At 51.1% G+C, this 27,771-nt stretch overlaps 1 protein-coding gene across 3 annotated transcripts in view; it reads left to right on the top strand.

The window, feature by feature from the left end:
• Positions 1-27,771, top strand: part of LOC149352619 (sushi, von Willebrand factor type A, EGF and pentraxin domain-containing protein 1-like) — a 261,506-nt gene that overhangs the window by 85,806 nt on the left and 147,929 nt on the right. For all 3 annotated transcript variants that reach the window (XM_089581812.1, XM_089581813.1, XM_089581811.1), the window contains exons 13-14: positions 3,297-3,485; positions 27,479-27,658. In XM_089581812.1, the coding sequence (XP_089437938.1) occupies positions 3,297-3,485; positions 27,479-27,658 (369 nt within the window). The remainder of the gene's footprint in view (positions 1-3,296; positions 3,486-27,478; positions 27,659-27,771) is intronic.

The raw sequence follows: 27,771 nt of genomic DNA, 5'->3' as shown, positions 1-27,771 counted from the left end.
GCTTTTCTATTTCGCGCACTTTTAGCTACTTGGCTTCACCTCTCTTTTTTTTTCGAGCATGTTTAGCTACTTGGCTTTGGCATGTTTGTTTCGAGCACATTTACGTGCTTGGCTTAGCCTGTCTGTTTCGAACTCATTTGGCCACTGGCCTTCGCCGCTTTATGAGTCAGCCCCACCATTAGCAGTGAGGTCTCCCACGTTCAGCTCGGATATGAACACGCTATCAACTATCTTGTCAGAACGAAGGATATATACTTCCACTAGCATGCCGAATCTACGGGCATCCCACGGCACACACTTTTCGCGAACATCCGCCGTGGACTCCTTTGCACCTTATCAACGCGCCGTTAACTCCGCAGCTGCGTCTTTTGACGAAAGGAAATGGCGCAGTATCTGTCTCATATCTCGGTGGACACCTTAAACGCAGCCACAGCTCGCGTGGCGAGGTGGACAGAGAGGAAAGGAAAAAAGTGGTAGGGTTTTAATGTAGTTCAACCGAGTACTCGTGCGGAAGCCAATGTTTAGCCTGGTTGGTTCATGGCTTTGCTTTGCTTTGCTGGGTTGTCGGCACGTCTGACGACGATGTTCAGTAGTAGTGCTACTTGACGAAGACGACGTTGTACAATGCACTACGCGAGAATGTGTTGCAGTTTAACACGTAGCATGATAGGCTGCGGCGATAGCATATATGCTATAGTGCTGCGATTGCATAGTGCAGCCGTAACGCGTAACGCGCTACGGCTGCGGTTTTACCTCTTAAATGCCTTATACAAAGCTAACACACCTTTCGCTCAAAAATAGTATGCACTGGTATGACAGTCGCCCCAGCCTGGACTGGTTAAGTTTGAGTACAGCATCGAATAAAGTGCGAACGGTTGCCGGGGTCGCTAAAGGAAGGGAGAGAGGGAGCGAGGAACATACATGTGTTTCTCGTTCTTGACAAAGGATAGTTACAGCTTGACATCAAATCCTGAGGACGCCTTAAAATTTTTTTAGTTGTAGCGCTCTAGGCGTCTTGCTATGCGACGCGATGCTTTTCGGTGTAGAATTGTGTAATTGCATTGTAAGAGGGCGAGCTTAATTCCAACGCCGCCAAAGCAGGCCAGAGACGTGTCGTAAGGAGGACCCGGGAAGAGACGCCTAGCTCCTTTTCCCCTTCCGGTTTCATCCCCGCCCAGCTGGATGCTTCTGAGAAGGCGCCCGCGGTGTCCGTCATGTTCGGGGCTTTGGAAAATCGCCCTCCCGCCCCTCCCTCTGTTATGAAACCGGCTGCACGGCACTGGGGCACGAACCAAGGTCAATTGAACTAGGTCGCGAAGCCGGAGCCTGAATGTGGTCCAGAACCAAGTGCTAGCGACATCAAATTAGTGGTGGAACTAAAGCGCCAAACTGAAATGAGTGGACAAACACGACTAGAAGAGGAAAATAATTAGGACATATTTTGTGTTTCAAAAACATTCGAAAACAATTGCAGTGATTCCTTTTTAAAATGTTTTAGTTGTGTGCATTTTGTTAGAAAGTATAGCGCTTGCTTTGTAAAAATTTTTATGACAGCGTTCGCTCAGAGCAGCGGCAATGGCAGCGGGACGATGCCAAGGTTGACTGTGCTCTGATGTCATACCCTTGTCATATCTTTTGACCATTCTGCTTGCTTTTGTTTGAAACTCGATTCTGCTGGCCCTACTTATTCATCGTTGCTTGTTGCTCGAGTTCTTGGTGTGCATCGTTGGTGTACAGTTTCCGCTTTTCCCTTTTGCCAGCGCTTCTGTGTAGTTTCGTTCTGTTGGGTGCGGATCTGTCGCTTTTGCCCCAAAAGGGCATTGTCTGTGGCCATGGGGCCCCCGTACGCAAAAAAGAGGTGTGCGGTTGCACGATGTGCGAGCGATAACCTGTCTGGCGGCGTCACATTTCATCGCTTCAGCGCTACACCTCAGACATTCAGCGCGACACCTGAGGCGAGGACGAAGGAAAAAGGCACAACGAGAACTTACTACCAAAAATAGCGTTGGCGGCCGGCACTCGTCGTGTCTTCTTTCTTCGTTCTCGTGTCGGGTGTCGCGCTGAAGTGTCGCGGCGTTCAGCAGTTTATTTTTGCCGCCAAGCAGCACGTGACGCTGACGTCACGAATATGACGTCACTAAAACACGTGACTTTAACGTCGCGTTTTTGTTTTAATTATGACGTCACTTTTTAGTTGTCCACGCATTTCGAAGACGGCGCTGGCTGCGCATCATGAGCCGCCATGTTTTGAACGTATGGGCTTCTATGCAGCCTTCGCTACCATAGTACATCTACCTTGCACGAATGGCGCATTCTTTGCCTTTCTGTGGCGGGTAACAGTAACACGCTTTCGGACCTTTGCCGAGCGGTAGTTTAAGTTTTTTATTTCTCATCGTAGACTCAAGAAAAATAGCCCGATTCTACCGGTATAGTGCTCATCCTAGTCGCCAAAACATACGCGCAAATTTTACTATTTATAAAATTAAAGTTGAGCAAGCTACCGCGTACCACAATGAGTGCAGTGTGACAGCTCGTGTACATACAAGAAAAATAATACATTACTGTTACGTGCTTTCAACCACGGTATCGGCTCCCGTGCACAATAATATCGCAAGTTTTTTGTCATGCGGCCCGATAACTCAACTTCCACCTTCATGATATTTCTCAGCCGAACAAAGGAGCGGATTTTGTGGGTCACTCTTGGAGGGGGCGGTTGGGTAGGGGCTGTTCTATTTGAACCATGTATTTCTCGGATATATCTTCAACAAATGGGGTTCGTTATGCTTTTCCTCAGTTAGATTTCTCTCCTTGCGGAGGGGACCGTTTCCCTGCCTCCCCCTATAAATCCGCCCTTGGCTGAACACTTTGTAAAGTTAATCAATACCTTGAAAGTCGAGAAACTGCACAATGTGACTGTTCCGCCTGCCGTTTCATTCACACTTACTTAGCTTCGAGACTAAGGACCTAAAGTGGCATATTTAAATGGCCGACCTGAATATTGGTATTTATAAAGCTAATGTTGGATAATCTGGGAACAAACAGTGGTTTGAAATGGGAGTTGAGGTGTCGAAAATTGTAAGGGAGCACATCTATCGCGGCCAACAAGTCACCGAAGATATGCACCATGAGAAAGAAATAACTAGGACAATCAGAACTGGTTAGGGACCCAGTGTTGAGCACTGAAACATCATCTCTAACACAACTAGTTCACGCTTCTGTTTTTCCTCAAATTATTATTACAGACTGAATAGGCAAGTGCAAGATACTGAATCATGATTTCACCTTGCCTCTCACAGAGCCTTGCAGAATCCCTACACGTCTCCCAGAAGGGATTGAAGCTGAACAAAGCTGGGAGGTGCCTCACGGCCAGGAGGTAAGGTTCAGGTGCAAGAGGGGCTACACGAATCAGAACGCTGACTACGAGCAACATCAACCTCGATGCCTCCTTGGAGAGTTCGATCGCGGCTATCCTTCTTGCAAGCCAGGTGAGGAAAGCAGGTTATTCCATAGCGAGCACGCCATCAACACTACTGCACAAGGTTTAATCTGCGGTTACCACATGCTTGTCGTCTGGCTGCTGTTGTGTCGGCCAGCACAAGGTATAGCATGTGATAATTTTGACCGCCTGCTACTGCCGTACAATACTGTGAGAACTGCCTGCATTGTGCGATAATACACGCCCTTCCGAATCCATGCAATAAAGCAACCCCTCCAGTGCACGTAACAAGTCGAAAAGGCCAAATTTTATCGAGATACATCGCGAACAGTAATCGCGTTTTTCGAAATTCTAAAACTAATATGGCTATTACTAACCACCGGCTACAAATCTCCAGTTGCGAACAGGCACCAAACTCCAATAGTTAAAAGTTAATTATTAAAAATTAGTTGCCCAGCTTACTAATGAAGGCGATTAAGCGGTTTTCTGGTGGCCTGCAACACTGATAATACTGTGCCGGAAAAGCTATATTTTTTACCCTAAAATCCTCTTTTTGAAATCTTTTGACAGTGTTCACTGAAACAGCATATTACAGAGTAAACAAACCTCTTCAGATGCTTTCAGAGTCGAACCTAAACAAAAGAAACAAATATAAGAGGACGTTGCAGCATGTACGAAAAAATGGTCAACAACACAAGGCACAAGCTAATTGTACAATAATTCGGGAACTTAGAACCCAAAGGTGACTATAGTGAAACAGCACACAAGTAATTTTTAAAGCGCAGTCGTCTTCAAGCTAAAGGAGGAAAAGTTGAGACGGGTGCACCCGAAGATAAGGTTTGGTTTATGGGAATTTAACGTCCCAAGTTGACTCAGGGTATGAGGGACGTCGTAGTGAAGGGCTCCGAAAATTTCGCCCACCTGGGATTCCTTAACGCACACTGACATCGCACAGAACATGGGCCTCTAGAAGTTCGCCTCCATCGAAATTCGGCTGCCGCGGCCGGGCTCGAACCCGCGTCTTTCGGGTCAGCAGCCGAGCGCCATAACCAATGTTTCACCGCGGCGGCCTAACGCGAAGGTAAACTGAGAAGCCTGCACGTGAACGTAACAATTAAACAGCGAAGCAAATGCCGGTGTCGAAGACACAGCCTAAAAAGGTTAGCATGGCGCATGTGTGAGTTAAAAAAGGAAACAGAAAGGGCGGCCGTCAACGGGCATGAGTTGGGAAAAAGACAACTAAAAACCTGCGAAGCAAAAGCAGTGTTCGCGTCGGTAAAATAAACATGAAAAAAAATATGAGAACTACCAGAAAGTCATTTAGTAACCCGATAAAATGAGAAAAAAAAAACATCAAAGAAGAGAAAACCATTAAAAGTAATCTAAAAGGGGCAAAGAAGACAAATGTGCATGAGCCGTAGCAGAGCAGTCGTATTACAAAGAAGCAAGGAAAAGAAAAGCACAGATATCAAGAGGCTTAAAATTCAGCTGGGGTATGGTTATGAACATATTAGCTTTGCAAGAGAAACAGCAATCAAATGCATTCCAAGAAACCCACTTAATTTCGTAATTTCCAAGCAGCAAATTCAGGAAGGCTTTTAATTATTTGTAAGGATGAAATTCTTGGCAATGGCATGGGACAGAATAGAAAGGGAGACAACCGAGGCTTTCCAGCACCCTCTGATTTCGCTGCAAGATAATGAAATGCTGGGTTACAGGTCGTGCTGATCCTTGCGGGCTCCTCTTTGGTGCAGCTCCCATAAACCCAAGTTCTACGTCTATAATGGAAAGGAAGAACCAGTTTTTGATTCGATACAAAAATTAGTGTCACCGATAACCGGTAGATCGTTGGAAGTGTACAAGGGATCACCAGGAATAGCACGGCCGCCCGGTCACTGTCGTTGGCTATGGCTCACGGGGTGGAGAACGTCACCGTCAGTTCGTGGAGGTCGATGCTATCATCATTTTCGCGAAGAAAATCGAGGCCGAGTATTAGGTCATTGCAGCACTGAGCCAACACAGGGAAGAAGCCAATGAAGGTGATACCGCGAATCTCTATCCACGCCGCGTAGACTCCGAGCGTCATCACCACATGGGCGCCAGCTGCCCGTATTTGTCTTCCGTACCAGGGTGTCTGGACTTTTATTAATATAGTAGCAAGACCATGACTCATAGCCTAGAAATCGGCGCCGATATCTGTCTGAAGGCAGTCACACGATGGTTGTAAGCGGGGACTGTGATTTCGGCGGAAACGAGCTCACTTTCTGGAACGTGCATCGTGGAAAGGGCCGCACTTGAGGGTCGCGTTGTTCGTCGAAATGGGGCGTCGAGCAGAGGCTGCTCTAGGCGTTGGAACATGATTAGAGCATGGGGTGGAAGGTCGAGTTGGAGAGTCAAGTCGGCGAGCTGAGGATGTTGTTCGAAATGTGGAGCGCTGCCGGCCCTACCCCCAGAGGCCGCCGTCCTCAATTTTTCCGGCGCGGACTAGAGCAACGTTTATAGATACTTTTTTAGTTCCATAACTCCTCGCAGCGCCCGTAGGGAGCAGGCGGCCTGTCGCCGTCCCCGCCACCGCGGCGCTGCAATCGCGGGTTGAGCTATGAGAGCGAGAGTCGTCTGCTAGCGTGCACCGTTTTGCACGAGCACTCGCATTGGAATCATCGCTGCGCGACTGCTGTTTTTTGTTTCCGGCTCTTGCCCGGAGGCATTTCATAACATATGTGTGCTTAGCGCGTTTGCGAACTTAAGACCGGTGATCTGAGCAGTGTCACAAGCGGCCGTTTTGTACGGGCAATGACGAAATGCATGCATGCTTCGATTCTGATTCTCGTGAGATGAACCTAACCTTGCTACTTCAATAGATTCGGATTATCCGCCGAACCAGTTTTTCGCGACTGGCTGTTGTGTCTCGCATTTCGCGCAAAATTACTTTTAAGTTTTATTACAACAATACTGGTGCAAATAAAACCCGCCGCTGTCTCGGTGGCTACGGCCCGCGGCTGCTTTCCCGAAAGCCGCGAGTTCGATACCGGTGTAGGCGAAATGCAAGAGTAATTCAAGGCCCTTGGCATTTAAATAGAAAAATTTTATTCACAAATCGACTAAATATCGTTGTTGACATATTTGCTCTCGACTAATTTGTCAGACAAGCTTCGCCTACTTTCGCTCTTTTTGAGCTCTAACGGCTCTATTATTTTCAAAGCACTTTGCTCGCGCAAAGAAGTGCATGCGCGTCACTAAATAAAAGTAAATTAATTGAGCTATGAACACCTCAGCATGCTCTGGTAAACCAACAGCATTCGTGCCTTTTTTTACAAGAGAATCCTGCACGTTCCAAAACAGGTCGCCGAACAACTCGCCCTTTCAAGCCTGTTTTATAGCACCCTCTACCGCGCTTACACACGCAAACATCTTTCCGGAAGGGTACGCGAGAATGCCACTAACATACTCGCGCTCAATAATGAGCATTGCCTCACGCGGCAGAGAATCCTGCCTGCCAAGTGCGTCACATTGCGTCACAGAGTTCATATTGCGCTTTACTTTTCCTTTTGAAAGCCACATAGCTTGTCAAATAGTACAAGGCTGTTTCTTCTGGTGATGGAACACTGTATCTGTGGTCGTTGGAGGCATCGGAGAGGTCCCTGAAAGGTATCGCCTATCAGCTCCTGCCAGATCTATTCTTTCTAGCCTTTTTCTGGATGAGGGCGTCGTGACGTTTTTCTCCGAGGCTCTCGAAGGCACTAATTAAGACACGATCAGTTCCCGTATCACAGTTCCCTTTCACAGCTACTTCAACAGGTGTGTAAAAGAAAGCAGCCTAAATAACTGGCTGAACTTGGTCACTGTAGGGTGGTCTTCGTCACCTCCTAATGACCTCACTAGGCCAAAGAATCTCTGAATTAAAAAAAAAAAACACATTATATATGAGCATTTCTAGGCTTTTTCAACGTGCCAGTCTAATTACCTCAAACGGGTCTTGGTTTAACTTCGCTGTCAGAATATACCTGAGGCTCTTGTTGTGTAGGAAGTCTATAATGGAGAGCACTGACATCAATGCCACCCTCAGGGACTCAACGGTTTGATCTGATGCAATGAGTGATATTTCCTTTTGCTTCCGTACGGATGGCGTTTCTCCGGGTTGCTCTAGTACCCGCTGGTACAGCCGGGCGCGAAGCAAGTGGGCTTAGTCGCGCTCGAAAGCTGCTTCACGGCCAGCAGCGTTTGTTGTTCTGAGTGCCCGATGGGGACCACGTGTTCGCAGAGCGCACAGGAACACAAATGGACAAAAAAAAGACAACGACAAACCCGCGCACGGGCTAAGTAGTAACTGCAGGAGAGGAGCCGCGCGCGCGCCGGCGACCGCGCAAACCTCGACTGCAGCGCCCTCTCACCGCCCGGGTACAAGCAGCGCCCGCTTTCAGAGGAGGAGTTATGGAACTAAAAAAGTATCTATAAACGATGGACTAGAGGACTGCCGGAGGGACGACTGGCGACTTGGGGAAGAGAATCTACGGGGATGCGGCGACTTGGACTGGCACTGTCGCGAAGGAGCAGGAGGGGGGGGGGGGGGAGGGACGTTGGTGGTCAGGTAGTGGGCGATGTTACGGGGTCATTCACCATGGCGTAGCCGGGGTGGTTGTGGTGAAAAGTTTCGCAGGTCAGTCCGACGATACGGGTAGTGGCGCAGGACGTGGCGGGCTTCACCGCAGTGGAAGCACAGGGGCGGGTTGTTCGACGTGTGCCACAGGTGTGCATTGCTAAAAGGTGGTCATGCGTTAGGGAGAGCAGGCGAAGTCGAGAATCGTTGATACGGTGCGGGAGGTGCAGGGCAGATTCTCACAGCCGGTCTCCTCTCCGGCGCGGCGGCGACGGAGCCGGGAGCCACGGCCGCAACGGAACGGATTTGTGTTCTAATCGAAAGAGGCGCCGGACACCGGCAAACCAGTTTGGGCGGGCGCTCGCTGCTCCCACGTGACTCTACGACAGTGCCTTTTTTTTTTCTTCCACGCGAAAAAAAAAAAAAACGCTGCTCGGCGGTGAAAGTCGTCTGTCGTCTGCTTGCGCTTTGGTTTGCTTGGCTCTTATCGGAGCAAAAAACGATGCGATCTTGCAAGCGGTGGAAAAAGTTTTAAGTTAGTTTATTAACTCTACGCAACTCCCCTGTTTTTCCAGCGAAACACCACGCGTACAGCACCAAAAAAAATATACCGGGTGTCCCAGCTAAATGTAACCAAACTTATAAAAAATGCGAAGTGTCCTAGTACAGTGAAACCAACTGAGGGTTGTTCATAGTCGCGTGGCCTAGTCTTGTGTATTTCTTGCGCTCTTCAAAGTTAAATAATCAGTTAAGTTTAATTAGCTAACTTTTTAATTATTGACTTCAGAAAGAAAGTGTCAATGAAAACGTTTCAGGTCGCCTCGAAAAACTGCTAGTAGTGCTGTTTCTGTCAAGTTACAATATACGTAGCTTCAGTTATTGGTCTTAAAAGAAAGTTATCACGTGACCAGCTGCTCGGTCACTTCTCTGCCCCAATGTGCGCCCAAAGTCTCATCGAGGAGAGGAGTTCAGGAAAAACGGATTTTATTCTTTAAGGCGCGTCTTGGGACGTGGTGGCACAGTTGTCATGTGGAAGCCTTTTCTTATTTTGCGGGTTATGGTTAAAGGCCGGTAAAAAAAAACTACTTTACGTAATTATTACTTTGCTGCAAATGTCTCAGTAGGCTGTTTCTCAAAGCGTTCTACAACTTTTCCATTGACACTTTGTTCCTCAAGTCAATAATTAAAAAGTTAGTTAATGAAGTTTAACTAATTAGTCAACCTTGAAGAACGAAAAATATACTGCAGACTAGGTCACGCGACTCTAAACAACCCTCATTTGGTTTCAGACGGCTAAGACATCCCGTGTTTTTTAAAAGCTTGGTTACATTTAGCTGGGACATCTTGTATATATAGCAAGCTACTTTTAAACCGCTGCAGAAATGAGTGCTGCAGTCACAGTATTCAGGCCAATATGCACGAAATTAAACATATGTAGGGTGATAATGAACTCTGTTATCAATGGCTGGAGAGATCGGTCTTTAGACAGCCATTCAAGAATTAAGCTAGCAAAACCATTTAAACGGCTAATAAAAACAATGAGGCCTCAGAAGCTAGCAACGGGTGAACGGAATTTTGTTTTTTCTGCTCTTTTCGTTATTTTCGCAGTTACCTCTCTCGCCCCTTTCTCTTTTCTTCACCTGGATGGTTCCCCTTTGCATCAGCAATCCCCTTCCCTTCGCTTTAAACCTGGCAACAGTCTTTTCGTCCCCCACTTCGTTACCCTCCCGAAAAAAAAAAAATCATTTATCGTATATCCCACGCCTAGTGCAAACGCAATGCTCATTCGGAGACCCGTTTTGGCTCGAACACTTCGTATATTGCCATGTGAAATAAAATTGTCATCCGCTCTCTGTTCCTCGACAGCGGGCGCTTTTCGGGGCGCAAGACGCGTGCATCTCCCGACGGAGAGTACAAAAATGAGCAGGCTTTTTTTTATTTTCTCCCCGCCCGCGCACCCGCGCATCGCCGCCGCCACCGACGGATGGATGGATGGATGGATGGATAGGAGCGCCCCCTTTGAAACGGGGTGGTGGCAATTGCCACCATGCTCAACTTTTCTTTATTTATTATTTTTTTGTTTACTGTGTTGGCAATTCTCATTAAGATTCTCCATCACCTTTGCCTACGGTTTCCTACAATTCTAACCTTATGCCACATCTCTGCTTTTCAGCCACCAATCCTCCAATCGCTTTTTGCTGACTTCCACTGCAGATTTATTTACATGACCATTGTTATCTTTAAACCCTAGGGCCTCAGAAAGAGTGACTGTGCCTGCATCGACATCCGGATGGATACCATCACATTTGATTATGAGGTGTTCAATTGTTTCCACAGATCTACCACACACTGCACATGTGTCATCTTCTTCGTTAAATTTCTTTTTGTAGCTGCGCGTTCTAAGACACCCTGATCTAGCTTCAAAAAGTAGGGCACTGCCTCTTGAGTTATAGAAAAATTCTTTCCTGATCTGCCTTTTCCAGAATCGATATACTTCTACACTATGTTTCTTTTCCATTGAATTCATCCAATTTTTAACTTCCGCGTTTTTAACCTGTCGTTTAATGCTCTTTCGTTCTCCGTCCTCATGACCGGCATACTTACTGGTTAGTTTTCTAGTTCTTTTCCGCCACTGTGAGTCAACGTTCTTTCTGTATAAATATTTAAATACCTTAGCTGCCCATCTGTTATCGTCCAATTTTCTCAGGCGTTCTTCATATAGTATTTTACTCTTAGCTTCCCGTGCCTCGAACGATGACCAGCCCATATCCCCTTGTACTGCCTCGTTTGTGGTTTTGCCGTGGGCACCTAGTGCTAATCTTCCAACAGCTCTCTGATTTACGTCTAATCTCGACTGAACTTCTGCCCTTAAGCACAGAACCGCATTGCCGAAAGTAAGTCCCGGCACCATTATTCCTTTCCAAATACCTCTTAGTACTTCATATTTGTTGTACCCCCATAATGCCCTATGTTTCATTATCCCGGCGTCTCTTCGTCCTTTTGCCCTAAGAGCCTGTTCATGCTTTTTCGTGTATATCTGCCCTTCGTTTAGCCATATCCCGAGGTATTTGTATTCGGCCACTTTGGGTATTTCGTGGTCTTGTATTGTAAGCACCTGATCAGTTGTATCGTTAAAAATCATCACACCTGATTTAGTTGCGCTAAAACTGAATCCTAGAGCGTCTCCTTCGTCTCCACAGCAATTAACCAAAGTTTGTAAATCTTCCTGGCTATCTGCTAACAGTACAATATTGCCACGTATCATTGTAGTGTTTGTTCGTTCACGCTCAAGGCTGCAAGAAAGGACTGTTATCATTTTTGTTCGTGACGCGAGCAGCGACCAGTCTAATCTCGATTGATCGCAGCCATGAAAGGCTGCATCTTGGTTTTTCCAGATTACTGTAGATGATCTTGTCCTGCTATCTGGAAGTTTCTTTGCCGGCTTTAAATTGAGCGATGCCGCGAGCGGCGGGCATTCGTAGTTCGACGACCGACGAGCACGTTTGTTGCTTACGCCGCCGCCGAGTGATTCAGTTACTTTTCGGGCGCAAGTCAGCCCAAATAAAGAGCTTCGTTTCCAAGACTGGCTGGTGTCTTCCTGACCACTGGACTGCCGTCACTACAACGTGACATCTGGTGGAGGTGCTGGGTAGCCTTCCATGTACCGGACACCCCCTACAAGCCGTGACGCCAGCCCTCTGAGTCATCAACCGCAGGACCTGAGTCCAGTCCACCGCGCTAGCCGACGCCTGCAAGGGGACGCACCAGAGTTCGGGAATCTGCCGGACCCTACCCGGAAGCGGAAGCCAGCCGCAACATCTACCATGAGCTTGCCCCAGACGATGACTCCAATCATTCTTCAGCAGCCCCGGGTGCCACCAACCTTCGACGCTTCGCCTGGCGCCGACCCCGAAGAATGGCTGGAGCAGTTCGACCGTGTGGCTATCTTCAACAACTGGGACGATGCCACGAAACTTAGGTACGTCTTCTTCGCCTTGGAGGGACCAGCAAAAGTCTGGTTTGAGAATGAGGAAGCTAACCTCACGAACTGGGAAACCTTCAAGGAGCAGCTTCTAAAGACCTTCACGAACATCGTGCGAAAGGAGAGAGCCCAGCAGCTGCTACAGTCTCGCATACAACACCCAAACGAGACCGTTGCTGTGTACACTGAGGAAATGAAGCGTCTCTTCCGGCGTACCGACGCAAACATGAAGGAAGAAGAAAAAGTAAAGCTGCTCATGCGAGGAGTTAAAGAGCAGCTCTTTGCCGGCCTCGTCCGCAACCCACCGAAAACTGTCGCGGAATTTGTAGAAGAGGCATCCACGATGGAAAAAACTCTTGATGCCCGAGCCCGCCAATATGACCGCTAGCAGCGCGTTTTCTCGGCAAGCTGCCTGGACACCGCTAACAGCAATGACCTGCGGGAGGTTATACGTCAAGTTGTGCGAGAGGAGCTCCGACGATTGCTGCCAACGGGAACGCAGCCGCAACCTTCATCGCTCACTGACGTCATCCGGGACGAGGTTCAACAGGCCTTGGGTGTGACGCCGACACCCACGCAGCCTCCGCAGCCCCCAGCCATGACTTAAGCCGCAGCTGTGCGCCGTCCTGCACCTCGACGACGGGACCCAAGCCCCTATCGCCCTCAGCCAGCTGCGTTGGACCGCCGCCCACCCGCCCCAACCCGCCCGTTCTACGAGCGACGCGCGCAGCCGAGGAAATGCGACGAGTGGAGAACTCCCGACCAGCGCCGCCCACTATGCTTCCACTGTGGCGAAGCCGGTCATGTCCTCCGGCACTGCCCATACAGAAGACTGGGCATCCGAGGGTTCTCTTACGACGCTCCACGACCCCGACCCGGCCAGCGACCAGCCGAAATCGAGGAGTTTTTGCGTCGGGAAAAATACTCATCGCCGAGCCGCCTGTCACGTTCCCCGTCGCCATCGTCCCCGCGCTTTGTTTCTCCTAGCCGAGGTTACGCCGTGCGTGGACGCTCCCCCAGCCCCCGAAGGTTAAACTAAATAAAGCAGCCTCTGGAGGTGAGGTTGCTTCTAAGCGCAATGACAAAGATCCTCCATCGACGAGTACTCAAGACCATGCCTCAACTACGACGACAACACCGACGACGACAACACCGACGACGACAACACCGACGACGACAACACCGACGACGACAACACCGACGACGACAACACCGACGACGACAACACCGACGACGACAACACCGATGACGACAACACCGATGACGACAACACCGACGACGACGACACCGACGACGACGCGGCCAGACTTGAAGCTTTTACCGCTGCCAAGTGAAGTAACGTCGCAGTACGCCCACCGCAGCCTCACTACTCGACGAAGCCGAGATCGGACACCGAAGACAACGTACAATACGAGAACGCGAATAAGTGACCTTGAAGTTACGGTCGACGGTCACGCGGTTACTGCCTTGGTGGACACGGGAGCTGACTACTCTGTCATGAGTGGCCCACTCGCTGTCCGACTCAGGAAGGAAACAACAACTTGGGATGGCCCGCTGATCCGCACCGCACGTGGTAACCTGATTACGCCGTCAGGACGCTGCACCGCGAGAGTTACTGTAAATGGGAGAACCTACGCGACAACCTTCCTGATCCTACAGCAATGCTCGCGAGACGTGATTTTGGGAATAGACTTCCTGAACGAACATCGGGCGATCATCGACCTTCGATCTAAGTCGATCAAGCTTTCCACGGAAAAAACCATACCTGTTGCGACGGGCGCGACTCATCACATTGCCTTAAACGTCCTCGATGTAGCATTGAGCGTGCCGCCCCGATCAAGTGTTCTCGTCGGCATAGGTACTGGAGACATCGAAAATGCCGAAGGCGTTATCGAGGGGAACACCCAGTTACTCCTGGATCGAGGATTGGGCGTCGCGGGGGGAGTCGCCAAAATCCGAAATGGCCAAGCCCAGGTGTTGCTAACCAACTTCACGGAAGAATACCGGCATCTAAACAAAGGTACGACGATCGCTTTCCTCGACGAGCTGGCAGACATCAGAGACGTATTTGCCCTACCCGACCAACCCGCAGAACCATCTGACCAAGGCCATCAACCCACGTTCGACATCAACCCGGCATTACCCTGGAGCAGACAAGACCAAATACGCAGTCTTCTTCAAAGGTACACCGATTGCTTCTCATCAGGATCGAATGTGCGACGAACCCGGCTTGCCAAGCACCGCATTGTCACAGACGAACACGCACGACCACTGCGACAGAGCCCCTACCGCGTATCGCCGCTAGAACGCCAAGCTATCCGCAAGCAAGTTGAGGAAATGCTTCGTGACGACGTCATACAGCCATCGAGGAGCCCCTGGGCAGCACCGGTCGTCCTAGTGAAAAAGAAAGACGGCACCCTTCGCTTTTGCGTCGATTACCGCCGCCTGAACAACATTACGAAGAAGGATGTCTACCCCCTCCCCCGCATCGACGATACACTGGACCGGCTGTGCAACGCTAAGTACTTCTCATCGATGGACCTGAAGAGCGGCTACTGGCAAATTGAAGTCGACGAAAGAGATCGCGAGAAGACTGCGTTCATCACGCCAGACGGACTCTTCGAGTTCAAGGTGATGCCATTCGGCCTCTGCTCTGCCCCAGCGACGTTCCAGCGAGTAATGGATACGGTGCTCGCAGGCTTGAAGTGGCAGATTTGCCTAGTCTACTTAGATGACGTTGTTGTCTTCTCCTCAAGCTTTGAAGACCACCTCAGAAGGCTTCGGATAGTGCTGGAAACGATCAAGTCTTCAGGCCTGACACTGAAACCAGAAAAGTGCCACTTCGCCTACGAAGAGCTGCTGTTCCTTGGTCACGTCGTAAGCAAGGATGGAGTTCGCCCAGACCCCCAGAAGACGGCTGCGATCGCAGTTTCCACAGCCTAATGACAAGAAGGCTATACGCAGATTCCTTGGATTGTGCGCTTATTACCGACGATTCGTCAAGAACTTTTCGCGCATCGCTGAACCTTTGACTCAACTTACCAAGGCTGACGTGCCTTTTAAATGGGAAAGGCCACAAGAGGAAGCTTTGAACGAGCTCAAGCGCCGCTTACAGTCCCCTCCTGTGCTCGGGCACTTTGATGAAAACGCCGAAACCGAAGTTCATACCGATGCAAGCGGGGTGGGCTTAGGAGCGGTCCTCGTTCAAGACGTCACTGGAACGCGGCATGGCAACGCGCGCCGCTAAGTGGTCCTGTCCGAACGCAGTGACGTCCCGTGTGACAGCCTAGTTCCTTGGGCTCGTAACTTCTACCACCGCTGCGACGACCTCCAAAACACAGAGGACGCTAGGGGGCAGCCGGCGTTTGCCAGACGTGCGGCGCTTCGGCTCCGTCATTTTTTGGCAGGAGCCACGGCTCAAGTCATCGGACCCCATCAATTTTGCTCCCATTAGATTTGGCAAGTTCATCGGCATCTGTGGATACCAATTTCATCTAGGTGGGCCCACTTTTACAAATTTTAGAGCGGTTTTTCCTACCCGCCTCCGGCGCCGACGCTAAGCCTAACAGCTGCGCCGGCGTTCGGCTGCAAGGGAGCCGCTTTCGGCAAGATGGCAGAAACGCTTCTGCAACGCGGCTATGACCCGGACGCCATGTCTTGGTCGACCGTTCCCGTCACTGTGGAACCCAAATCGGCGCCCGCGGACCCGATCCGCAATGCATCTCTCCTCCGTCTACTTGAGCGCCGCTCCAGACGAGAGACCAAGGTAGAGGCGAACGCCACGCCAACCACCGGCAAGGCTGCTGCTACCCGCCAAGCTGGCCGCAAACCCGTGACCAAATGGAGGCCCAAGCCTCTACCAAAATTCAACCAAGACGACTTTGTCATCGTCATCAAGCCCCGGAAATCATTGGCCATCCGGGACGCCTTTGAATACGGCGAACTCGGTGCAGCGTTCGGCGCTTTCCTCGGGGCGCCTAACGCGGCCGAGTTGAGCCTCCTCCTATGCAAGGAGCAAAATTTGATCCTAGCTACCACCCGGAACGCTCACGTCGCAGACCGTCTGCTAGGCGAGTTTTCCATCAAATCGACCAAAGGAGATGTGCCTCTCGCCGGCCATCTGAAAGAACATCAAGAGGACGTCTGCTATGGGGTCATTACGGTGGCCAACCAAGAGACGTCTGAGTCTCTCCAACCTTGCGTGCAGTGGAGGAGCGGCACTTTACTAGATATCCGCAAGTTCGGCTCCTCAAACAAGGCCAGGCTTACCTTTGCCGGCACGGTGAGGCCTCGATACGTGCACTACAACTTCGAGATTATCACAGTGCAGCCATATTTCCGCACTATTCCGGCCTGCAGCTTGTGTGGAACTGTCGGCCATCGGGTGGACTCTTGCCCCAACCCAACCCAAGACACGTGTGGCCTGTGTGGACAGCAGGCACCCGTAAAAGAGGGGGTGCGGACCCCTCACGAGTGTCAGCCAAAATGTGCGGTTTGTGGTGGTGGCCATGCCACGAACTCGCGGGACTCCACTGCAAAATATCGCCATACCAAGCCAGCCGCCCCTAAGGGCGGGAAATCCAGCGGGACGGGCAGGCAGCCACGTCACCCAAGCAGCATCGGCAGCGATGCTTCAAAACGGCAGACGCCTACCAGCGGGAAGGACGCCAAGAGCTGTCAAGTGCCACCAACGCCCCCACACGGCGGCCAGGAGAAGCAAGCCCGCTCCCAAGACAACAATGGCGCGACCGGCTCCTGGGCCAACGTCGTCAAAAATGGCAAACAGGTGAGCGGTTCAGGCAGGGTTGCCTCCTCCTCCCACCTCCTCTCCCCTCCCCCTCGCTCGGCGGCTGACGCTGAGCTCCACAACATTGTAGCTTCTCTCCGGGCACAAAACGAGATGCTACTTGCCAAAATTGAAGCCTTAGAGGCTAAAACAACTCCCCCTCCCCCTAGTAACTCCGACACGGACGCTATGGAGAGCGAGACGGCGGCGACGCCGGCTCTGGAACCTTCCCTTGCCGAACTCGAAGCCCGTCTAAATTCCAAATTTGACACCCTGTTGGAGACAGCGATGGAACGCCTCATCGCTAGAGTCATGGAGGCTATCCCCTCTATGATCGCTGAACACGTCGCGACTAACACCCGCCTTTCTCGCAGAGCCGGTCCTCTTAAGGACGTATCTGGTCGGCCCTCCAGATTGTCCCGCCGAGTAAATGACCTTGACGATGACGAAGACAGCTGCCCCCCTCTAGGTGCTGAGCTTCAGCCCCTGGTATCTGGCTCGGGGGCAGCCTCACTTCCACCTCTCACCTCTAAATCTGAGCATGGCGGGACACCCCCGGTGTAGGCGCTCCCCCCTTTCCAAATCGGCTTCCCCCATTACGATTACTCAGTGGAACTGTCGGAGGCTCCGGTCCCGTTCCAAGCGGGCCGAGCTCCGACTTTTCCTTTCAACCTTTGAGCATTTGCCAGCCGTGGTTGCCCTCCAAGAGCCAGGGAAAGGCGCCGCACTAACAAATTATACGACGTTCCAGCAGGACCCCTCGTCTTGTCTGTTAGTCCATAGAAATTATACAGCCAACCAGGTCGACTTAGACATACAACTTGAATACTCCTATGTAATGGTGACCCTCCTCCCACTGCGCAAGCAGGATGCACCGCTACACATACTCAATGTATACTGCATTCTAAATTGCCGAATGTATCATTCGCGGACCTCTTTAGCCGCGCGCTGAGAGTTGCGGGTCGGGACCCCCTCCTGATTGTGGGCGATTTCAACGCTCCCGCTCGGATGTGGGGTTACTGTCGTGAAGAGAAGTGGGGACGCAAGTTGGCGGAGCTTGCGTCAACGCTGGGCCTCACTCTTCACACTGACCCCCTCCATCCAACTCGTATAGGCAACTCCGTGACTAGGGATACCTGTCCGGACTTGACCTTCACCCGCAAAATTCAGTATGCAGACTGGGTCAACACCGAGGAAACCCTCGGCAGCGACCACTGCCTCCTGAACACAATGATTAGGACCCATCCTTTCGCACGACCAACAACGCAAGCCCGACTCCCAGATTGGACTAAGTTCAGGCAAAATTATAACACTACCACACCCATACATGAGCAAGGCTACCAGTCTTGGTCACAACATTTGGTCTCTTGCCTTCGCTCCTCCGAAACTCAAATTCAACTCTCAGAGGCGGTCTCGGATGTGGACAACCACCTGCTCCACCTCTGGGAGGCCCGGCATTGCCTCGTCCGTCGGTGGCGCCGGCAAAAGCACAACCGAAAACTTAAAGCTCGCATCGCCGAGCTCACTCAACGAGCGGCTGAGTATGCGGCCCAACTCGCGGACTCCAACTGGGTGGCCCGATGCAATACAGCCGCGCGGCAAATGTCCAGCCGGAACACGTGGCGGCTCTTTCGCGCCCTAATTGACCCAACGCAAACACGCATGGAAACTCAAAAACACCTCCAAAGAGCAATACACAGCTTTCAGGGCAACACAACTCAATTGGCGCACAAGCTCCGGGACCAGTACTTGTGCACCACACAGGACCCCCGCGGGCCGGCGTACTCTTATGCAGGTTCTGAGAACGTTGAGCTGGATCAACCGTTCCAGCTCCACGACCTGAGGGCGGCCCTGGCAAAAATGAAACGCGGCACCGCTCCGGGTCGGGACAAAATTACAGTCAAATTGTTAGCCAACCTCCCCGACCTGGCATACCTGTCTTTATTGAATTACATTAACTCAATCTGGCTTGGGGAAGTGCCACTCCCCATCGAGTGGAAGACCGCCCTGGTCACCTTCATTCCTAAAGCTGGCAAGGCCATCAACACGGACAACCTCCGCCCCATCTCTCTGACTTCCTGTGTGGGCAAACTCATGGAGACGATGGTACGTGACAGGTTGTCCGAGTTCATGGAATCCAAACACCTTTTCGCAGACACCATGTTCGGGTTTCGCCCACAAAGATCTGCACAGGATGTCCTGCTAGAACTAAATCGGGATGTCCTCGACCCCGTCGAATGCCCTCACAATGACAAGGTCGTACTCGCCTTGGATTTGAAGGGTGCATTCGACAACGTTACCCACGAGATCATTCTCACCCACCTCTCTCAAACTAACTGCGGCAAAAACGCCTTTCAATACATTCGGCAATTTTTAACCGACAGACAATCTTACATTCGAGTCCAGGATAAAGAACATGGCCCTTTTCATTTAGGAACCAGGGGTACACCCCAGGGCGCGGTGCTGTCTCCCCTGTTGTTCAATTTGGCTATGATGCGCCTACCGGCCCAGCTGGGCGCTGTCGCCGGTGTGCAGCATGCGCTGTACGCCGATGACATCACCCTGTGGGCTACACAGGGTTCCCTTGGAGACATTGAGGCCAACCTGCAGGAGGCGGCGACCATAGTGGACCGTTATGCTCGCCGCTGCGGCCTCCAATGCTCCACCCAAAAGTCTGAATTTGTGCACATACGCCCCTCACCAAAGTGCACAGCCAAAATTTCATTGTCTCTTGAGACAGGTCCAATTCCTGAAAATATCGAAGTCCGGGTACTGGGGCTCTTCATACATCAAAACAGACGGTCAGAAACAACATTGGCCAAACTCCGTCAGGTGGGGGACCAGGTGGGCCGCTTGGTCCGCCGGGTTTCTAACAAGCGCGGGGGGTTACGATGTAAGGACGCCTTGCGGCTGGCGCATGCATTTGTAACCAGTCGAATTCTATATTCGACTCCATACCTCCACCTGCGGAAGCAAGACGAGGATTCACTCGAAGTCATCCTTCCGCAAAATTATTAAGCGAGCTCTGGGCCTCCCCGTGAACACCTCCAACAAGCGCCTCCTGGGGCTGGGCATGGTGAACACATTTCGGGAGCTCCGGGAAGCCCACTTGACCAACCAATACACACGTCTCTCAAAGACATCGTCGGGTCGCCGCCTGCTTGCCTGACTGCACATCCAACACACCACCCTTATGGAAGAGCGCGTACGTATTCCATCCCAGTGGAGATGCGCCCTCCACGTGCGCCCTCTTCCCGCGAACATGAACCGTGAAGACCATAATGGCCGGCGCCTGGCGCGGGCGGAAGCCCTGGCCCGCCACTATGGATCGAAACCCGGCCTATTCTACGTGGATGCCTCCGGCCCCCACCACGGGGGATGGTACACGGCCGCAGTCGTCCACCAATCCAAAACAGTGAACGGCCTTACTTTCCGAGCCCGTGACATAACACACGCGGAGGAGCTCGCCATTGCGTTGGCTGCATCTGATTCCAATTCAAAAACAATTATTTCCGACTCGCGAGGGGCATGTCGGAGCGTCGAGCAGGGCTGGGTACCATATCTAGCCTACCGCATTCTCCAAAACAGCGTCTACACCGGGGACCCCGCGCACCGGCGTATCGTTTGGGCTCCTGCTCACATGGGCCTTGAGGGAAATGAGGCAGCTGACGCCGCCGCCCGCGCGCTCTCTCACCGGACATTCCCCTCCGACCCCGACGATCAGGAACTCGAATTCACTCCCGCTTACTCCTTTAAAGACATTGTTTTACATTATCAATCTGGCCATGGTCTTTATCCCCGCCCGTGTAAAGGTCTCTCAAAGGCGGAGGAGCGGCTTTTGCTTCGCCTGTATACCAATACTTTGCTGTGCCCGGCAGCTCTCAAACACTTCGACCCTTCTTTCTCGGGCAGCTGTCCGCACTGTGCGGAGAAGTCTTCGGACATTTACCACATGGTGTGGGCCTGCCCCTCCAACCCTGCTATCCCCCCTAACCCCAACCCAACCCGGGAGGACTGGGAGGCGACCCTGCTCGGCTGCTCTGACCTGCAGGCCCAACGGGCCTTGGTCGCGCGAGCCCGGGCGGCGGCCGACGCCACTGGGGTCCCGAACTAGGGACCTCCACCTAGTACTTGTAAGGGCTGGCCCCCTCTGGATCAGCTCATGCAATACCTCCAGTAGTGCATGTGTAAATAAATGTTTTCCACCACCACCACCTCGTTCAGAAAAATGGCAGACAGGAGAAAGTTATCGCGTACGCTAGCCGTTCACTGTCGAGAGCCGAAGCCAACTATTCGACGACAGAGAAAGAATGTCTCGCCATTATTTGGGCCACGTCCAAATTTCGCCCCTACCTATACGGACGACCATTCAAGGTTGTGAGCGATCACCATGCCCTGTGCTGGCTGGCCAATTTGAAAGATCCCTCCGGCCGTCTTGCTCGTTGGAGCCTGCGTCTTCAAGAATTCGACATAACTGTAGTCTACAAATCTGGCCGCAAGCATTCCGATGCAGACTGCTTGTCACGAGCTCCTGTCGACGCAGCACCCGAAGAGGAAGACGACGACGCTTTCTTAGGACCGGTAAGCGCCAGCAGTTTCGCGCAGCAGCAGCACTCGGATCCTGACTTGCAAAGCCTAGTTGATTATCTGAAAGGCAAGACCGCATCGCCTCCCCGAGGGTTCAAGCGGCAACTGTCGTCCTTCGTCCTTCACAATAATGTCCTCCTGAAGAAGAACTTCGCGCCGAACAGGCCAGTGCATCTTCTTGTCGTGTCCAAAAATCTCAGGCAAGAAATTATGCAGGCATGTCATGATGAGCCGACTGCAGGACATCTCGGGATTGCTCGCACGTTGCACCGTATCCAGGAGAAGTACTATTGGCCACGGCCAGCTACCGACGTTTCCCATTGCGTGAAAACGTGCCGTGAGTGTCAGCGACGCAAAACGCCTCCGACTAGACCAGCCGGGCTCCTGAACCCTATACCACCGCCAACTAAGCCCTTTCAGCAAATAGGGATGGACCTCCTCGGCCCCTTTCCGACCTCTTCAACAGGAAACAAGTGGATCATCGTGGCCACCGACTACATGACCCGCTACGCCGAAGCAAAAGCGTTGCCTAGTGGTACCGCAACAGAAGTCGCAAAATTTTTTGTCGAACAAATTCTCCTGCGACACGGCGCCCCGGAAGTGCTCATCACAGACAGAGGAACGGCGTTTACAGCGGAGCTGACGCAAGCCATTTTAAACTACAGCCAGACAAGCCATCGGAGGACCACTGCCTATCATCCACAAACCAACGGACTCACAGAGCGTCTGAACAAGACCATCGCAGACATGCTCTCCATGTACATCGACGCCGAACACAAGACGTGGGACTCCTTCTGCCCTATGTGATCTTCGCTTATAATACTGCCGTCCAGGAGACAACCAGGTTTGCCCCATTCCAGCTGGTATACGGCAGGAAGCCCACGACAACACTCGACGCAATGCTCCCGCATGTTACCGACGAAGACAACCTCGACGTCGCCGCCTACCTTCATCGCGCCGAGGAAGCCCGAAGACTTGCGCGGCTTCGCATTCAAGACCAGCAGCACACCGACGCCCGACGCTACAATCTGCGCCGACGAGACACGCATTACAAGCCAGGTGATCGGGTTTGGATATGGACGCCAGTTCGCCGCCGTGGATTGAGCGAAAAGTTGCTGCGGCGCTACTTTGGCCCGTACTGGGTTCTCCGTCGCATCAGTGACCTCGACTATGAAGTCATCCCCGACGCCACGACAGCATCTCAGCGACGCCGCCCACGCCCGGAAGTCGTACATGTCGTACGCCTAAAGCCATATTATGAACGCTAAAGGACTCGAAGTTTCATTTTCCGAGTTTATTTTCATTTTAAAGCATCGAGACGATGCTTCTTTGGAAGGGGGGTAATGCCACGTATCATTGTAGTGTTTGTTCGTTCACGCTCAAGGCTGCAAGAAAGGGCTGTTATCATTTTTGTTCGTGACGCGAGAAGCGACCAGTCTAATCTCGATTGATCGCAGCCATGAAAGGCTGCATCTAGGTTTTTCCAGATTACTGTAGATGATCTTGTCCTGCTATCTGGAAGTTTCTTTGCCGGCTTTAAATTGAGCGATGCCGCGAGCGGCGGGCATTCGTAGTTCGACGACCGACGAGCACGTTTGTTGCTTACGCCGCCGCCGAGTGATTCAGTTATTTTTCGGGCGCAAGTCAGCCCTAATAAAGAACTTCGTTTCCAAGACTGGCTGGTGTCTTCCTGACCACTGGACTGCCGTCACTACAACGTGACAATATCGTCCGCATACATTAAACCCGGGAGTCGCTGCTCAACTACATTTCCGCCTAATCTGTACGATAGATTATAAGCCAGATTACTTTCTTCTAGCCTTCTTTCCATATTTATCACGTAAAGCATGAACAGCAGCGGTGATAGAGGACAGCCTTGTCTTAATCCTTTGTGCACCCCCACAGCTGTGGTACTTTTTTTCCCTTCCCATGTAATTTCAACTTCATTATCTCGGTAGATTTCCTGTAGAAAATCAATTACCTCATCACCAATATCTAAATCTTTCAATATGCTCCACAGGAGTTCCCTGTTCACGTTATCGTATGCACCGCTTATGTCCAGAAAGGCTAAAAACAGAGGTCTATTTTCCGCCTTAGCTATTTCTATGCATTGGGTAAGCACGAACAGGCTATCATCTAACCGCCTACCCCTTCTGAACCCATTCTGAAGTTCTCCGAGTATTCTATTCCCTTCTACCCATGACTGCATTTTTAATTTCACCGCCTGCATTGCCAGCCTGTACATAATAGATGTTATCGTAATCGGACGGAAGGATTTTATGTTCATCTTATCTCCTTTCCCTTTATAAATCAAATTCATTTTACTCTGTCTCCAGCTGTGCGGAATTTGCTGATTTGTTATGACTGCCTCCAATGCTTTTATCAGCGCGCCCTTGCTTCTTGGGCCAAGTTCATTAATCAGCTTAATTGGAATTTCGTCTATCCCTGCGGATGTGGTTTTAGGAATATTCGCTTCCGCCTTTTCCCAGTTAAGACTATTCAGTTCTAAGCTGTTCTCTTTTGTGCTGTCTTGTGTTGCCGCCTCACTTGGGGAGATTACCCCATTGGCGTTGCTAAAAGACGCAGCTATAAATGACGTAATGTAGTCCACAGCATCGTCTCCCTCTAAACATTTTCCCTCAGCATCTATGATCTGTTCCTGCTTTCTTTGATTTGTTTTTCCCAACCAGCTTATATGGTTCCAGAATTTTCTTGGCCCCCCTTTATTTGCCTCGCGAACTTCAGCCAGCCATTTATCAGAGGACTGCTTTATTTTAGCCTGGACTAGGACCTGAACTTGCTGTTTCTTTTGTCGATAAGATTCACATTGTTTTCCTATTTCCTCTACAGATAACTGCGCCCTCTTTGCTTCTCTGTGTTCCCTTGAAGCCATCCGTCGTTGTTCGATGGCCTCCTTAATTTACATACTCCACCCGCTTCGTGGCTTCCTCTTTCCTCTCCAGTGGTTAACTCCTTTCACTTGTTTCATTTTTGTAGCGATGAGCAGTTCCAACTGATTATAATCCCAATTTTCCATGTGGCGTTTCTCAATTACTTCTTCTATATCGGCTGATATTAGCGCTATTTGTTCATCATTTAATTTTGCGTTGTCTTTTGGACTTCGTTGCATTTCTCTTTTGACTAGGGCTCCCAACTGTAGACTAATACGTTTATGATCACTTCCTAGGCTGTCCTTCCCCTCTTCGTCTATTTCCATCATTGCGAGCTTGCTATAGATGCCCTGCGACATTAGACAGTAGTCAATGGTTGTATGCCTGTTACGGGATTCCCACGTGATTTGTCCCTCACATTTAGTTTCTCTATTGACAATAACTAAGTTGTGCCGCTCACACAAGTCTAGCATCAACTTCCCGTTACAATCTGCGTATCCATCCAGATCCTCGATGTGGCCGTTCATGTCTCCAAGCAAAATAATATCGACACCGTCTCCAATCTGCTTTATATCGTCATTGAGGCACTTAACTAGATCCTTGTTTTCTTGCCTGCATTTGTCCGCGGTCCCTAAATAAACTACCCCTAGCCATGTCCTTTTGTCAGCAATTGTACCTGATACCCAGACATGTTCTTTGCAAGTTGATTTTATTCTTTGCCAATTTGTTCCTTGATGTATCAGCATACCTACTCCTCCTCCCTTCTTCTCCGTTGTTGTTCTGTTGCACCCTTCCCAGACATAGCCATCGATGAAAGATGGATCTTCTAGATCCCTCAGATGTGTCTCGCATAAAACGTACACACCTACTGCTTCGTCCTTTAACTGCTGTTCTATTTCTAGCCATTTCGCTCTCTTTCTACCCCCTTGCATGTTTATGTAACTGATCCTGGCGTTAAATTTCTTTTTCGTGGTTTTCTTTCTGGGCCTCCTAGTGGCCATTTTGTTGGGATCAGCCGCCATTGTTACATTTACATCGCTTCTACCTACCCCTACGCCCTGAGCCACCGCGGACCCCCTAAAAAAGCTACCGCTCGGCCTCCCAGGCGCCTGCCTATCTCTTCTCCTACCCTTCCACTGAAATGGATGCCATCTCGTCCAAAGTCTCTGCCCGAACCTGCTCTGTGCACTTCCTTGTTTATTTCTACCACCTCAAAGCCTTTCTCGAGGCCTAACTGCCTTATCTCGCGATTAAGATTCACAACGTCTTTAGCAACCTCTACATTCCTTCCTTGTACCTCCGGCACTGTACACACCACGATCTGCGCTTGCTGTGCTATCGCCCTTATACCGTCAACTCCCTCAGCTAATGTTTTCCCTACTTGTGCGGCGTTACCATTCAGGACATCATTTAGCCCCGCCGCTACCACTACCAAGTTACGCCTTGCAGCCTTCTCGGAAAGTTCACTTTTAGTCGCTCTCAGAACATCGTGCATTGTCTTTCCTGGAAACACCCCGACTGCTACCCGCCTATCACCCTTCACCCGGTCCAGAATAGCTCTTTTGCAGCGCCCCATGTTTGAGTCACCAGCGATAAGCACTAGGGTACTCTGCCACTCCCTCCTAACCTCCGACGACGACGCTCGCCAGCGCCATCTCTTGTTCGCAGCAAGCAAGCGGTGGGTCACGTGAAGCGAGCTCGCGCTGTGACTGGCTCGCTCTCCGTGGGGGCGGGCTCTGTCGCCGCCGCTCGACGGAAACGTAGAGCAGGACCCGGCGGCACCGGCCACCCGGTTTGGGGGGGAAAACGGTCCAAAACCAGCCCCCTCCGTCGGCTCCCGGCGTGACGGAGGCGACGGAGCAAGGGAAAAACGGCTGTGAGAATGTGGCCTAACACGTCAGTGGTGCTGGCGCAGAGCTGCGTAGCGCATCGCGGTACGTTATTACATACGGCGCAGGCAGCGACTGGAGGCAGGCCATTGGCTGCATCGCTCGACGTACTTCGTCACGAACGACTTCCGAGATGGCTCCGACACCCGGGTGTTGCCCGACAGGGCGAAGCTTATGTAGCTTGTCGTGCACAATGCTCCTGACATGCTCAAGGGGGGCTTCACTCTCGGAACCGGGCAGTGGCACGTGGGCATCCGTAGGAGATGTACGTGCCGGACGGCCGCAATGCGCCAACCTCTGCTGCAGGCTGTGCTCCAGGCTTGTCCTCTCCCAAGCAAAGTCAACCACATTGCTCGGAGGGTCGCGCACAACTCCGGCGAAAAGCTGCCCTTTGACCCATCGCATAAGGTGACGCACCTTCTTCGCTTCAGGCATGGAAGGATCTGCGCAGTTGAACAGTCGCTTCATGTCTTCTACGAACATGGCGACGCTCTCATTTGACCGCTGTGCACGGGACTGCAGGGCAAGTTCAGCTCGGTTCGTTGCTTCCGAAGGTGTCCAGCAACCGCCGGCGGAAATATCGCCTCCTAAGCCAACATGCACTCTTTCGTTGTGTGAGTATACGAGGCGTGGTACGAAGTGGTAGCGGTTAGCTCCATCACTGGATGAGTAAAATGGGCAAGTATAGTGTGATCATTTCTCTTAATTCCGTCTCCTTATCTTCAGCTAAATTTTTTGTATGTCATAGCAACACTTCAGCCATGCGTGAAGCACTCCGCAGCAGCGTGCTCCAGATTAACTTCGCCATCACCGAAATGTCAGTACAAGAGAGATTTTTTACTTCCTTTCCACAGCAACGGAGCTGCAGCGGTGACCGCGCTGAACCTGCGACCTTGGGTTCTGGTGTTCAATTTTATGCCGGAACAAATGTTGTTTGTGGAAGCCAATTTCTACAACGCTTTTCACAAAAGCCTTGGTAACGAACGAAAAACAAACAGCTTGGCGCCTATGTAAGAAACTTTAGTGATTTAGTTTGTACTCGTAAAACGCATTCCTGTACTACAAATATCAATCACTGTATTACCACGAAAACGAAGCAACGAAAAGAAGCTTGAAAACATAAGCAATGCTCATCAGCACGAGTTACGAACAATGCGAATAGTGTGCTTGCTTCTGTAACACAAGGCAGCACGAGGCGGTGGGTAGCTGCTAGCAGGCGTATAGAAGGTGATCAACCTCCAACGTCAACCACAGGCAAAGCTTAAGGAGACTAGCAAAATATCGGAGCGCGGCCTTCTTTCTTCCTGCAGATGACTGTCGCATTGGGGACCTCCATCCCGTGGAAAACGGGCAGCCCAGGCCAGATCAGAGTGTCTCTCATGGGTCATCCGCAATCTACGAATGCAACCCCTCGCTGGAACTTCAACCGCGAGGAGAGGTTCACTGCCATCTGGGTCAGTGGCGGGGCACGCCACCATTATGTGTTCCAAGTGAGTGTTAACGTCACCTGCTTTTTACATATATCTTGCACAATATACTCTCACGTCAGTAAAAAATATGCAATAAATCCATTAAAAAAATTGCCAACGATTACGTTACTTCC

Source organism: Amblyomma mixtum, chromosome 3 (genome assembly GCF_055824585.1).
Source record: "Amblyomma mixtum isolate Tamu chromosome 3, ASM5582458v1, whole genome shotgun sequence".
Taxonomy (NCBI): domain Eukaryota; kingdom Metazoa; phylum Arthropoda; class Arachnida; order Ixodida; family Ixodidae; genus Amblyomma; species Amblyomma mixtum.
Note: the sequence above shows the minus strand (reverse complement) of the source record. Positions and strands in the feature narration are given on the sequence as shown.